The 13,630-nt window shown below is 40.9% G+C and overlaps 1 protein-coding gene across 2 annotated transcripts in view; it reads left to right on the forward strand.

Moving 5' to 3' along the window:
- The window catches only part of MCUB (mitochondrial calcium uniporter dominant negative subunit beta), a 104,647-nt gene that overhangs the window by 82,964 nt on the left and 8,053 nt on the right, over positions 1 to 13,630 (forward strand). For both annotated transcript variants that reach the window (XM_070452268.1, XM_020887912.2), the window contains exons 2-4: positions 770 to 845; positions 1,366 to 1,536; positions 5,396 to 5,500. In XM_070452268.1, the coding sequence (XP_070308369.1) occupies positions 770 to 845; positions 1,366 to 1,536; positions 5,396 to 5,500 (352 nt within the window). The remainder of the gene's footprint in view (positions 1 to 769; positions 846 to 1,365; positions 1,537 to 5,395; positions 5,501 to 13,630) is intronic.

Here is a 13,630-nt window from a genome sequence, read left to right on the forward strand (position 1 = left end):
TGGCATCTAGGAACCTGACTCATAAACTGTCTTTAGCACTAAATTTAACTCTAGCATAAAATTTAACTTGCGTGTGAAGGTGGCAGTATATGGGAAAATATTTGGGAGGCTATACACCAAACCACTGTGAAAGAAAGTTATTCATGACGCTTGTTAAGGAATTCGAGGTAGACTTTATTCAGGGGGACTGCCATGGTGGGGTTTTGATGTAGGGAAGAGAGATTGGGCTCACTTCTGAATACAACAGGGAAAAGTGGGGATTTGTATCCAAGGAGCAGAGTTGGGCACATGGGGGTTGCGGAGGGGCAGGAGGTAGTGGATGGGAAATTACCAAGAGGATAGGGTAATTTTTTGCTAACCTAACCTGGCAGGATTCTTGTTGAAGACAGACTGGGGTGATCAGATAATACCTGGGGAGTGGTGGAGGACGAGGAATTTGATCAGATACTGAAGGTTGTGTGTGTGTTGGGGGAGGGGGTGGCTAAGCTAACTTGACAACATTCTTGCTTAACTGGACTCCTAGAGGACATGCACAGGTTGGGATTAGTCAGGCTTAGAGGATCCCAACTAAAGTTTGGTCCAGGAGCGAGTCTTTGTCACCTCTGCTGTGATTATCTTTGGGGAAAGTCGGGGCCCTGTGAAGAGGTAAGGGGAGGGGCTTTAACTTTTACCACGTACATTTAAAAAACATTTTATAGGAGGGTGGTTGCTACCTTCCCCTACCCTTTATATTATTCTTATACATGGATAATCATTTATATCATTACAGGTTTTGTGTGTGAAACTATGCAGAAGCCTAAAATTCTATCAATCAAATCTTTATAGTACACTGGTGCCATCTGATGGTAAGCTTTCTTATCACTTCTTTGATTTGCCCAGCTAATTTATTTTCATCCTTCTAAATTAAGTGAGAAATGTGAGTTTTGAACAAAACAGACTTTTCTTGTATCACCCCTTCCACTCTTCCCCCATCAGAGTTCAGTTTCTCCCTTCTCTGCTCCCATAAGATCTCTGATGTCTTTTGGCAAACTCCCATCCCAGTTATCAAAGGAGTTAGAGATGATTTGGAAGTAATTTCTGCCCTCAGTAAATTTTGACCTGAGAAGACCCTAAGCAAATAATTATAACAAAGTGTGGTACACACTTAATAAAATGTTAACGGTGGGGGGAATATGTTAACTAGTATAATGAAGGCACTATAAGAGTGATACAGATTGTTACAGGAATTCAGAGGGTTATGAATTCCACATTTAGGTATTCCTTCTAGAATTTTTGTTGTTCATAATGTTTAATGATAATTTAGAAGTTATTTTTAAAAGTAAATTTTATCCATCCTCTATTATCAACTTTTTTTTTTCTTAACAGAAATCACAGTTAATTATAAACATGGCCTTCCCTTGATAACACTTACTTTGCCATCCAGAAAAGAGCGCTGTCAATTTGTAGTCAAGCCAATGTTATCAACAGTTGGTTCATTCCTTCAGGACCTACAAAATGAAGATAAAGGTATCAGAACAGCTGCTGTCTTCACAGCAGGTATATATATATATATATATATTTCCAACTTTTTTTTCTCTTCTTTTGAAACTTTGTTTTGTTTCTTTACTTTCTAGAAAACTATTATATAATAAATGGTTGGTCTTTACTGAGTCCTTCATTTTTGAACATGAGTAGTATTAAAAGAATGAACTCTAATGGAGAAGAAAGAAATGGAATAAGTTTAATTCATGCTTTGGTTATTTATTTCATTAAACTTAGCCCCCAAATTTTTCTCTGAGAAATTTTAATGATGTAGTAATTAGCATCTAGTTTTCTATAAGAAACGTGAATAATTAGAAAATGAAATGCAGGCTCCATGATTGAAATAGACAGTGGATAATACACAAATAGTTCATTGATCTTTGTTATAAAGCAGTTATGGTCAAGTGTTTTTTGATTAATTAATTCTTGGGAAACTAGTTTGATACCAGCAGAGGTAGTTAATCAGATAGACTTTTAAATAAATCTAGGATATAGCTTTTATATTTGTATGATCTGAGGACATAAAAGCAGGCCCTACTGCCCCTAAAAGAGAATAAAGAATTCTTTACCCCAGTCCAGTATACCAGGCTACTATAAATATAAACAGATGAATAAATTTGCACTGTTATTTTATCATAGTATTACATTCTTAGAATGTAATATTATTTAAAAGTTAATGATTACTATTACAGTTTTGGAAAGGAAATTAACATTCTTCTTCCCTGTCCAAGTTCAGAACCAATTAAGGGATAGATATAAAAGTTGGAAGAGTAGAGATTAAAGAACTTATTTACTGAACAAACTTTGAGCACCTAACAGATGTTGACCTGAAACAAACAGACTGCCAGATATTTCTCCAGCAAAGGTGGGTTTATTGCAGATAGTGGAAAACTGTAGTTCAGTGTCTGCAGCCGCTCACACGAGCCACGTGTGAGGACTTGCAGGACGAGGAAAGGAGGGTGCTTCTGTAGAAGGAAAGGAAGTGGGGAGGACAGTAGCAGACAAAGGGCCCCTGGCTTTCCATTGGCTGGGTCCTTGCTGGGAAAGAAGAGGAGCGCCTCTTCCTGCCGGGCTGTGCTGCCCTCACAGGTGTGAGAGCGCCCCCTTCTGGTCTCCAGACTCTATTTAATTGAGGTTCCCGTGTGTTAATCCTTTTTTACACTAACACATGCCAGGCCTTGTTCTAGATGCTAGAGACCGCAAAGAACAATAGAGATTGAACTCCTGTTCTTATGGAACTAACATTTTACAAGGAGAAAGAAACAAAATAAATTGAATACTTAATTTATAAATTATATAAATTTTAAATTTATGTATTAGATAATAAGTTACAGTGAAAAAGCGGAGTGGTGGGGACGTGGGAGTGTGTGTGTTTGGGGGAGGTGCTCACTAAGGTCACATTTGAGTGAAGACCTGGAAGAGATAGGACAGGGATGGGAGAAGAGCTTTCCAGACAGAGCCCCTCAGGTGGGAGCTAACCCCACTGGCAGCCATAAAGGGAGGGAGTGGATCCAGGTAGGAGGGGTGGGGCAGACTAGGGAAAGCCTCCATGTAGGTTGCTGGAAGCACTTTGGATTCAACTGGAAGGGGAGTTTCTTCCTGGTAAAACCAAGGTCAGGAAGTGAGGATTTAGCCCTGTGGGCACAATGACCTAATACTTCATCCTTGACATATTCCTGCCAGCCACGGAAGAGCAAAGCCCCTGGGGCTTCCCTATGGGCAAGGCCTGCCTTCCTCAGAACAGGCAGAATTCAGAAGGGCACCACACACAGTGCTCCCCTGAAGTCTGGAGTGTGCGCCAGAGAAACACCAGAATTCTTAGAGTAAAGAAGCTCTTTGGACTGAGTTCTTGGGGTTCATATCAGTACTTGCCCAAGAACAGGTGAAAAATTCATCACTGTATCATGAGCTCCTTAAAAGTGTTTCATATCCGTCTCTAGCTGATCCTGTATTAGTATAAAGGAGAATGTAGTACTTCAATTGAGAAATCATACTCAGCTGATTTCTTCTTATTATAATATTTTAAGGAGCAGGTTTGAAGTCATTTAAATGTAAATTTTTAAATGACACTTGCAAATCAGATAAAACGGATTTGGTGTGTTGCTGATTTTTTTTTTTTTTAAGAGTTTCTGTGGGTGGAATTTGCCAGCATTTAATTTGGGCTTGAAAAGAGTGTTCTAAGCTTGTCACAGTTTTGCCCATAACGTGGGCTGAGTTATTTGGCAATTCCTGGGAAGATGATCTCACCACAGCTGATGAACAGGAACCCAAACAGCCAAATTCTAGGAACAGACCCAGGTGCAGACTTGACTTGCTGCCTTCTGGAACAAAAGAACTGCTGAGAACCAGACAGGAGGCAGGCATCTGGGTTCCTCCTTATTTTACTAGCAGTGTTACTGTTACCATGCATATTAATGTAGCTGAAACCTCTCTGGTTGAATGCAGCCAAGCAAATGCCAGGCCAGGCGAAAATATACGTCTTGGACTTTATATCAGGTAATTATGTGTAGACTATTCTGAAAGAATAATGATAGAGAAACCCCTCCCAAGATGTTTTTTTGCTTATTATTCAGTGAGTTTGAATCTTAACCCCTGGGTTACATTAAACTTCAAAAATATAACAATAGCTAGGCTACATAGGAAGCTGTGCCAAGCACACTGACTTTTAAATTTTCCTAGATTTTTTTTTTCTGAAATGTTCCTAGGATATTTGAAATCACTATTAGAATCTCTCCTGCCTCTCTCCACCTCTTTAAAACATACCACATAAATGCATGTTTACTCCTGAAACAATTTTGCCTCTTTTCCTCTTTCCTAAGCTAGAAAGGGAGGGAGCCCTGTGTGGTGGTGGTTTGAGGTGGTTTAAACAATACAAATCACTCACCTTTAGTAATTAGAAATAAAGGAAAAGTGTTAGTCACTCAGTCGCGTCTGACTGTGACCCCGTGGACTGTAGCCCACTAAGGCTCCTCTGTCCATAGGATTCTCCAAGCAAGAATACTGGAGTGGGTTGCATTTCCTTCTCCAGGGGATCTTCCCAACCCAGGGATTGAACCTGGGTCTCCCTCACTGCAGGCAGATTCTTTACTGTCTAAGCCACCAGGGAAAGTGAAAGTTGCTCAGTGGTGTCCTACTCTTTGCGACCCCATGGACTGTATAGTCTGTGGAATTCTCCAGGCCAAAATACTGGAGTGGGTAGCCTTTCCCTTCTCCCAGGGGTCTCCCCAACCAAGGGATCAAACCCATGTCTCCCACATTTGCAGGTGGATTCTTTACCAGTTAAGCCACAAAGAAGTTTGAAAAAACTAAGAGAAAGGTGGGCTTTTAAAAGATGTTACTACCTGTGTTCCTCCACCACGAAGTCAGGGGTTTGGCTATAAGCCACAGAGATGGACACTGGCTGAGCTGAGGAGTGTGTCAGCAGGCTTTCTGACTGAAACTGACAGAAAACCAAGCTCAGAAGAGGACAGGAGCCGCAGAAGGCCGTGGGTGAAGAAGCTAGCCTGGGAATGGTTGACGGGCTTTGCTGCTGCCACCCCGTCCCCCAGCCTCCACCTCCACCGTTCCTGCCTCCCACCTCGGAATCTGTACGTGACTGTCTGTAGGAACAGTCTCACCAGGAACATCAGTCTGAACCCCAGCCCTGCTGACAGAGGGTGGGCGATGGGGTGTCTGCTTGTTCATCTTGGTCCAGTGTAATGGGCAGTATTGGGAGGATTACTCCCAGTGGGAACAGTATTGGGTATTGGGGAGCTTCTGCCCACCCAAAAAGGCAAATGTACACTACTGTATTATAAAAACCTGGATTAGTGTTTTTCCATATGTTGAAAAATGGTTATTATTCTAAAACAAGGACATATTTTTGCATTTTCAGATGGCACTGAAATTGCAGCTTCAACCTTGATGGAAATTTTGCTAATGAGTGATTTTAAACTTGTTATTGATAAAATAACATATGATGTACAGTGCCCTAAGAAAGGTAAGAAGCACAGCTATGAACTATCTTAACATTTCCCTGTTGCTATGGGCCCTTTTCAGGGAGCAGGCTTATCCTGAGAATCTTTTTAATTAACTTAATGACCAAGAAGGCTTTGGAGAACCAATATTTAAGCTTTTCTAGCAAGGGTAGAAATGATCGGTTGAAGTTGGGTGTCAGGTCTTAATGTAGTCTCACATACTCTTTTTACACTTTTAAGACTTCTTTCTAGGATCTTGAATGCTTAATTTGACATTATTGAGTTAAGAAGAAGTTGACCTGAAAATCATGAATTCAAGTGTATACTCTTGCACAGTTTTTAAGACTTTTTTTTAAAGTAGGCTTTACTTTATTTTTTAAAGGGCAGTTTCAAGTTCATAGCAAGATTGAGGATATGGTACAGAAGCCCTGTATACTAATGTACCCACCGCGCCCCAGACTCCCCTACTGTAAAAACCAGAATGGAACATTTGTTTTTAGTCATGAACCTACATTGAAACATCATTATCACTCCAGGTCCACACTTTTCATTATGGTTTGCTCTTGGTATTGTATATTTTCTTGGGTTTTTAAGGCTTTATTTTATTACTGAACTGTAGTTGATTTACAGTGTTTCAGAGTTCCACAAAATGACTCAGTTATGTGTGTGTGTGTATGAATGAGATTCTTTTCCATGATAGATTATTACAGGATATTAAGTGTAGTTCCCTGTGCTATACAGTACTTGCTATTTGTTTTATTGTTGTTTTCCGATCTTTTTACTGTCTCCATAGTTTTGCCTTTCCAGACTGTTGTATAGTTGAAATGGTACAACAGGTAGCTTTTTTCCAGACTGGCTTCTTTCACTGAGTAGTATACATTTAAGTTTTCTTGTCTTTTCATGGCTTTACAGTTCATTTCTTCTGAGCGCTATTATTCCATTGCCTAGGTGTATCATAGGTTATGTATCTGTTCACCTACTGAGGGATATCTTGGAGGTTTCCAAGTCTTGATCATTACAAATAAAATGGCTATAAATGTGTATGCAGGTTTGTATGTGGACATACTTTCTCAGTTTGTTTGGTTAAATGCCAGGGAGCATGACTGCCCACATAAGGCAGGTATGTCGTTGTGTAAGGAACTGGTAGACTCTCTTCCTCACGAGCTGCACCATTGTGTGTTCCCAGCAGCAGTGAATCAGAGTGGCTGCTGCTCCACATCTTTGCCAGAGTTTAGTGTTGCCAGTGTCTTGGATTTTGGCCTTTCTTAAAGGTGTGAAGTAGCAGCAGTCCACTGTTTGTCTGCGCTTTCCTGATAACATACTTCACATGTTTACTTGCTGTCTGTATGCCTTGTTTGGTGTGGTGTCTGCTCAAGCCTCTGACCCGCTGTTTAAGCATGCTGTTGAGTAAGGTTTCTTTGTGTGTCTTGGGCAACAGTCCGCTATCAGATCTCTGTTGTGCAGATGTTTCTCCCACTGTTTCTCACGTGCTCGTCATTGTCTTTTGAGGAGGAGAGGTTTTGTTTAATGAAGCTGAGTTTATCAGTTATCTCTTAGGTGGACTCTGCTTTGGGTGTTGGATCTAAAAAGTCATTGCTAAACCTGTTCTTGCATGTTGCCTTACCATATTAGTCACATCTGTCTTAATTTCCTGGTCTCATAATTCCAAAATCCCTACCATATCAGATTCTGATGCTTGCCTTGTTTCTTTAGATGGTTTTTTCCTTGCCTTTTACCTGCTTTGTGATTTTTTGCTGAAAGCTGGACATGATATTACTGAAAATAGAAGCTGAAGCAAGTAGGTCTCTCTTGTGAGGTGCTGTGTGAGTCTGACCAGGAGTTCAGCTGCTTGCTATAGCTCTAGGTGTCAGGGGCTTCGATTTCTTCTCGTGTCTCTGTTTTTCTCTCCCCTGTTGTGTTCAAGTTTCTCCAGAAATTCTTACTTAAGTAGAGTCTGTGTCATGGACAGAACTGGAGCCCTGTTGATGTAATGCTAAGGTATTGGGGAGGAGAAGCAGTCTGTAATCTTCTGATTAATCTCAGGGTTTTTACTGGGCCAGGATTACTGTGCTGTGACCTTCAGAAGAGTTTATCTTTTTTTTTCTCTTTCCAATATGAGACAGGAAGGTTAGAGGGGCCTGGAGTTGGCTAACTGCCCTTCCTCCAGGCCAAATTAGGCTCTGGGAGAGCACAGTGACTCCTTGAACAGCACAGGTTAGAACTGCGTGGGTCCACTCACACGCAGATGTGTTTCAGTGAGCACTGCAGTACTGCGTGGTCCACAGTTGGCTGAGTCCACAGAATCGTGGATACTGAGGGCCAGCTATGAAGTTATATGCGCAGTTTTGACTGCGTGGGGAGTCGGTACTCCTAACCCCCACGTTATTTGAGGGTCAACTGGTTATTTCCTAGGTATAGAGAAAGTAATGCTCAGGGCTACTTGAGAATGGTTAATTTTCTGCTCTGTCTGCTAGAAGCAGATCTCTGACCTCCACTGTGAGAACCTGATGGGACTGTTGGAGATAAAACTCATGAATGTGAGTGTGTTTATTTCTCAAACTAGTCAGCACTGAACCTCCATCATTTCAACAGTTGTAGTTTAGTGTTCTTGCCTGTATTGGCTCCAGAGGATTCTGCTCTCAGTTAAACTATGATTGTGGACTGCTGAGGGTAGGATGAATAGTGAGTCTATGCCTTAATAAACAGATGATGAGACAAGTAAATCAACATGTAAGGTAGGGCCCATGTTTATAATTATAACGCCAGGTTCTGACTGGTAAATATGGGAGGGCTGCTGTAGTTGAAAAATCATTATATTGCAGCCAAATTCTGGCAAGAATCATCAACAGGTGCCAAGGGAATGGAGAGGGGTGGAGGAGGTGACTTAGATAAAATAAAAAAGTGAAGAATCACAAAAACAATTGGAAAACAAGTAATAAAATGGCAATAAGTGCATACTTATCAATAATTACTTTAAATGTCAATGGACTGACTGCTCCAATCAAAAGACATAGGGCAGCTGATTGGATTAAAAAAGATAAGAATCTTTTGTATGTGGCCTACAAGAGACTCACTTCAGAGCTAAAGACACATACAGATTGAAAGTAAGGGATGGAAAAAGATATTTCATGCAAATGGAAAATGAGTGAAAGACCTCAGTAGACATTTTTCCAAAGAAGACATACAGATGGCCAATAGGCACATGAAAAGATGCTCAACATGACTAATTATTAGAGAAATGCAGATCAAACAATGCAATATCACTTTACACCTGTCAAGACAGACTGTCATCAAAAAGTCTACAGATAACAAATGTTGGCAAGGATGTGGAGAAAAGGGAACCAACCATTGTGCACTGTTGGTAGGAGTGTAAATCAGGGCAGGCATTTGGAAAACAGTGTGGAGGTTCCTTAAAAAGCTAAAAATAGGACTAGCACCTAGCATTCAGTTGAGTTCAGTCGCTCAGTCGTGTCCGACTCTTTGCAACCCCATGAATTACAGCACGCCAGGCCTCCCTGTCCATCACCAACTCCCGGAATTTACTCAAACTCGTGCCCATCAGTCGGTGATGCCATCCAGCTATCTCATCCTCTGTCACCCTCTTCTCCTCCTGCCCCCAATCCCTCCCAGCATCAGGGTCTTTTCCAATGAGTCAGCTCTTCACATGAGGTGGCCAAAGTACTGGAGTTTCAGCTTCAGCATCAGTCCTTCCAGTGAACACCCAGGACTGATTTCCTTTAGAATGGACCAGTTGGATCTCTTTGCAGTCCAAGGGACTCTCAAGAGTCTTCTCCAACACCACAGTTCAAAAGCATCAATTTTTCGGTGCTAAGCTTTCTTCACAGTCCAACTCTCACATCCACACATGACCACTGGAAAAACCATAGCCTTGACCAGATGGACCTTTGTTGGCAAAGTAATGTCTCTGCTTTTTAATATGCTATCTAGGTTGGTCATAACTTTCCTTCCAAGGAGTAAGCGTCTTTTAATTTCATGGCTGCAATCACCATCTGCAGTGATTTTGGAGCCCCAAAAATAAAGTCTGACACTGTTTCCACTGTCTCCCCATCTATCTGCCATGAAGTGATGGGATCAGATGCCATGATCTTAGTTTTATGAATGTTGAGCTTTAAGCCAACTTTTTCACTCTCCTCCTTCACTTTCTTTTTTTTTTTTTCCCATTTATTTTTATTAGTTGGAGGCTAATTACTTTACATCATTGCAGTGGTTTTTGTCATACATTGAAATGAATTAGCCATGGATTTACATGTATTCCCCATCCCGGTCCCCCCTCCCACCTCCCTCTCCACCCCATCCCTCTGGGTCTTCCCAGTGCACCAGGCCCGAGCACTTGTCTCATGCACCCAACCTGGGCTGGTGATCTGTTTCACCCTAGATAATATACATGTTTCAATGCTGTTCTCTTGAAACATCCCACCCTCGCCTTCTCCCAGAGTCCACAAGTCTGTTCTATACATCTGAGTCTCTTTTTCTGTTTTGCATATAGGGTTATCGTTACCATCTTTCTAAATTCCATATATATGTGTTAGTATACTGTAATGGTCTTTATCTTTCTGGCTTACTTCGCTCTGTATAATGGGCTCCAGTTTCATCCATCTCATTAGAACTGATTCAAATGAATTCTTTTTAATGGCTGAGTAATATTCCATGGTGTATATGTACCACAGCTTCCTCATCCATTTGTCTGCTGATGGGCATCTGGGTTGCTTCCATGTCCTGGCTATTATAAACAGTGCTGCGATGAACATTGGGGTGCACGTGTCTCTTTCAGATCTGGTTTCCTTGGTGTGTATGCCCAGAAGTGGGATTGCTGGGTCATATGGCAGTTCTATTTCCAGCTTTTTAAGAAATCTCCACACTGTTTTCCATAGTGGCTGTACTAATTTGCATTCCCACCAACAGTGTAAGAGGGTTCCCTTTTCTCCACACCCTCTCCAGCATTTATTGCTTGTAGACTTTTGGATAGCAGCCATCCTAACTGGAGTGTAATGGTACCTCATTGTGGTTTTGATTTGCATTTCTCTGATAATGAGTGATGTTGAGCATCTTTTCATGTGTTTGTTAGCCATCTGTATGTCTTCCTTGGAGAAATGTCTGTTGAGTTCTTTGGCCCATTTTTGGATTGGGTCATTTATTTTTCTGGAGTTGAGCTGGAGGAGTTGCTTGTATATTTTTGAGATTAATCCTTTGTCTGTTGCTTCGTTTGCTATTATTTTCTCCCAATCTGAGGGCTGTCTTTTCACCTTGCTTATAGTTTCCTTTGTTGTGCAAAAGCTTTTAAGTTTCATTAGGTCCCATTTGTTTATTTTTGCTTTTATTTCTAAAATTCTGGGATGTGGGTCATAGAGGATCCTGCTGTGATTTATGTCGGAGAGTGTTTTGCCTATTTTCTCCTCTAGGAGTTTGATAGTTTCTGGTTTTACATTTAGATCTTTAATCCATTTTGAGTTTATTTTTGTGTATGGTGTTAGAAAGTGTTCTAGTTTCATTCTTTTACAGGTGGTTGACCAGTTTTCCCAGCACCACTTGTTAAAGAGGTTGTCTTTTTTCCATTGTATATCCTTGCCTCCTTTGTCGAAGATAAGGTGACCATAGGTTCGTGGATTTATCTCTGGGCTTTCTATTCTGTTCCATTGATCTATATTTCTGTCTTTGTGCCAGTACCATACTGTCTTGATGACTGTGGCTTTGTAGTATAGTCTGAAGTCAGGCATATTGATTCCTCCAGTTCCATTCTTCTTTCTCAGGATTACTTTGGCTATTCGAGGTTTTTTGTATTTCCATACAAATTGTGAAATTATTTGTTCTAGTTCTGTGAAAAATACTGTTGGTAGTTTGATAGGGATTGCATTGAATCTATAGATTGCTTTGGGTAGTATAGCCATTTTGACAATATTGATTCTTCCAATCCATGAACACGGTATATTTCTCCATTTGTTTGTGTCCTCTTTGATTTCTTTCATCAGTTCCTCCTTCACTTTCATCAAGAGGCTTTTTAGTTCCTCTTCACTTTCTGCCATAAGGGTGGTGTCATCTGCATATCTGAGGTTATTGATATTTCTCCTGGCAATCTTGATTCCAGCTTGTGCATCTTCCAGCCCAGCGTTTCTCATGATGTACTCTGCATGTAAGTTAAATAAGCAGGGTGACAATATACAGCCTTGACGAACTCCTTTTCCTATTTGAAACCAGTCTGTTGTTCCATGCCCAGTTCTAACTGTTGCTTCCTGACCTGCATATAGGTTTCTCAAGATGCAGGTAAGGTGGTCTGGTATTCCCATCTCTTTCAGAATTTTCCACAGTTTATTGTGATCCACACAGTCGAAGGCTTTCGCGTAGTCAATAAAGCAGAAATAGATAGATGTTTTTCTGGAACTCTCTTGCTTTTTTTTGATGATCCTGCAGATATTGGCAATTTGATCTCTGGTTCCTCGGCCTTTTCTAAAACAAGCTTGAACATCTGGGAGTTCACGGTTCATGTATTGCTGAAGCCTGGCTTGGAGAATTTTGAGCATTACTTTACTAGTGTGTGAGATGAGTTCAATTGTGCGGTAGTTTGAGCATTCTTTGGCATTGCCTTTCTTAGGGATTGGAATGAAAACTGACCTTTTCCAGTCCTGTGGCCATTGATGAGTTTTCCAAATTTGCTGGCATATTGAGTGCAGCACTTTAACAGCATCATCTTTCAGGATTTGAAATAGCTCAACTGGAATTCCATCACATCCACTAGCTTTGTTCGTAGTGATGCTTTCTAAGGCCCACTTGACTTTACATTCCAGGATGTCTGGCTCTAGGTGAGTGATCACACCATTGTGATTATCTGGGTTGTTAAGATATTTTTTGTACAGTTCTTCTATGTATTCTTGCCACCTCTTTTTAATATCTTCTGCTTCTGCTAGGTCCATACCATTTCGGTCCTTTATCGAACCCATCTTTGCCTGAAATGTTCCCTTGGTATCTCTAATTTTCTTGAACAGATCTCTAGTCTTTCCCATTCCGTTGTTTTCCTCTATTTCTTTGCATTGATCGCTGAGGCTTTCTTATCTCTCCTGGCTATTCTTTGGAACTCTGCATTCAAATGGGAATATCTTTCCTTTTCTCCTTTGCTTTTCACTTCTTTTCACAGCTATTTGTAAGGCCTCCTCAGACAACCATTTTGCCTTTTTGCATTTCTTTTCCTTGGTCTTGATCCCTGTCTCCTGTACAATGTCACGAACCTCTGTCCATAGTTCATTAGGCACTCTGTCTATCAGATCTAGTCCCTTAAATCTATTTCTCACTTCCACTGTGTAGTCATAAGGGATTTGATTTAGGTCATACCTGAATGGTCTAGTGGGTTTCCCTACTTTCTTCAGTTTAAGTCTGAATTTGGCAATAAGGAGTTTATGATCTGAGCCACAGTCAGCTCCTGGTCTTGTTTTGCTGACTTTATAGAGCTTCTCTATCTTTGGCTGCAAAGAATATAATCAATCTGATTTCGGTGTTGACCATCTGGTGATGTCCATGTGTAGAGTCTTCTCTTGTGTTGTTGGAAGAGGGTGTTTGCTATGACCAGTGCATTCTCTTGGCAAAACTCTGTTAGCCTTTGCCCTCATTCATTCTGTACTCCAAGGCCAAATGTGTCTGTCACTCCAGGTGTTTCTTGACTTCCTACTTTTGCATTCCAGTCCCCTATAATGAAAAGGACATCTTTTTTGGGTGTTAGTTCTAAAAGGTCCTGTAGGTCTTCATAGAACCATTCAACTTCAGCTTCTTCAGCATTACTGGTTGGGGCATAGGCTTGGATTACTGTGATGTTGAATGGTTTGCCTTTGAAACGAACATAGATCATTCTGTTGTTTTTGAGCTTGCATTCAAGTACTGCATTTAGGAGTCTCTTGTTGACCATGATGGCTACTCCATTTCTTTTAAGGGATTCCTGCCCATAGTAGTAGATATAATGGTCATCTGAGTTAAATTCACCCATATGCCCCAGCAATTCCACTCCGGGTATGTATATGGAAAAAAATGAAAGCACTAACTGGAAAAGATACATGCGCCCCAGTGTTCATAGTAGTACTGATTACAATAGCCAAGTTATGGAAGCATCCCAAGTGTTCACCAACAGATGTGTGTGTATATATAGGAATATT

This window comes from Odocoileus virginianus, chromosome 21 (genome assembly GCF_023699985.2).
Source record: "Odocoileus virginianus isolate 20LAN1187 ecotype Illinois chromosome 21, Ovbor_1.2, whole genome shotgun sequence".
In the NCBI taxonomy this organism is placed as follows: Eukaryota; Metazoa; Chordata; class Mammalia; order Artiodactyla; family Cervidae; genus Odocoileus; species Odocoileus virginianus.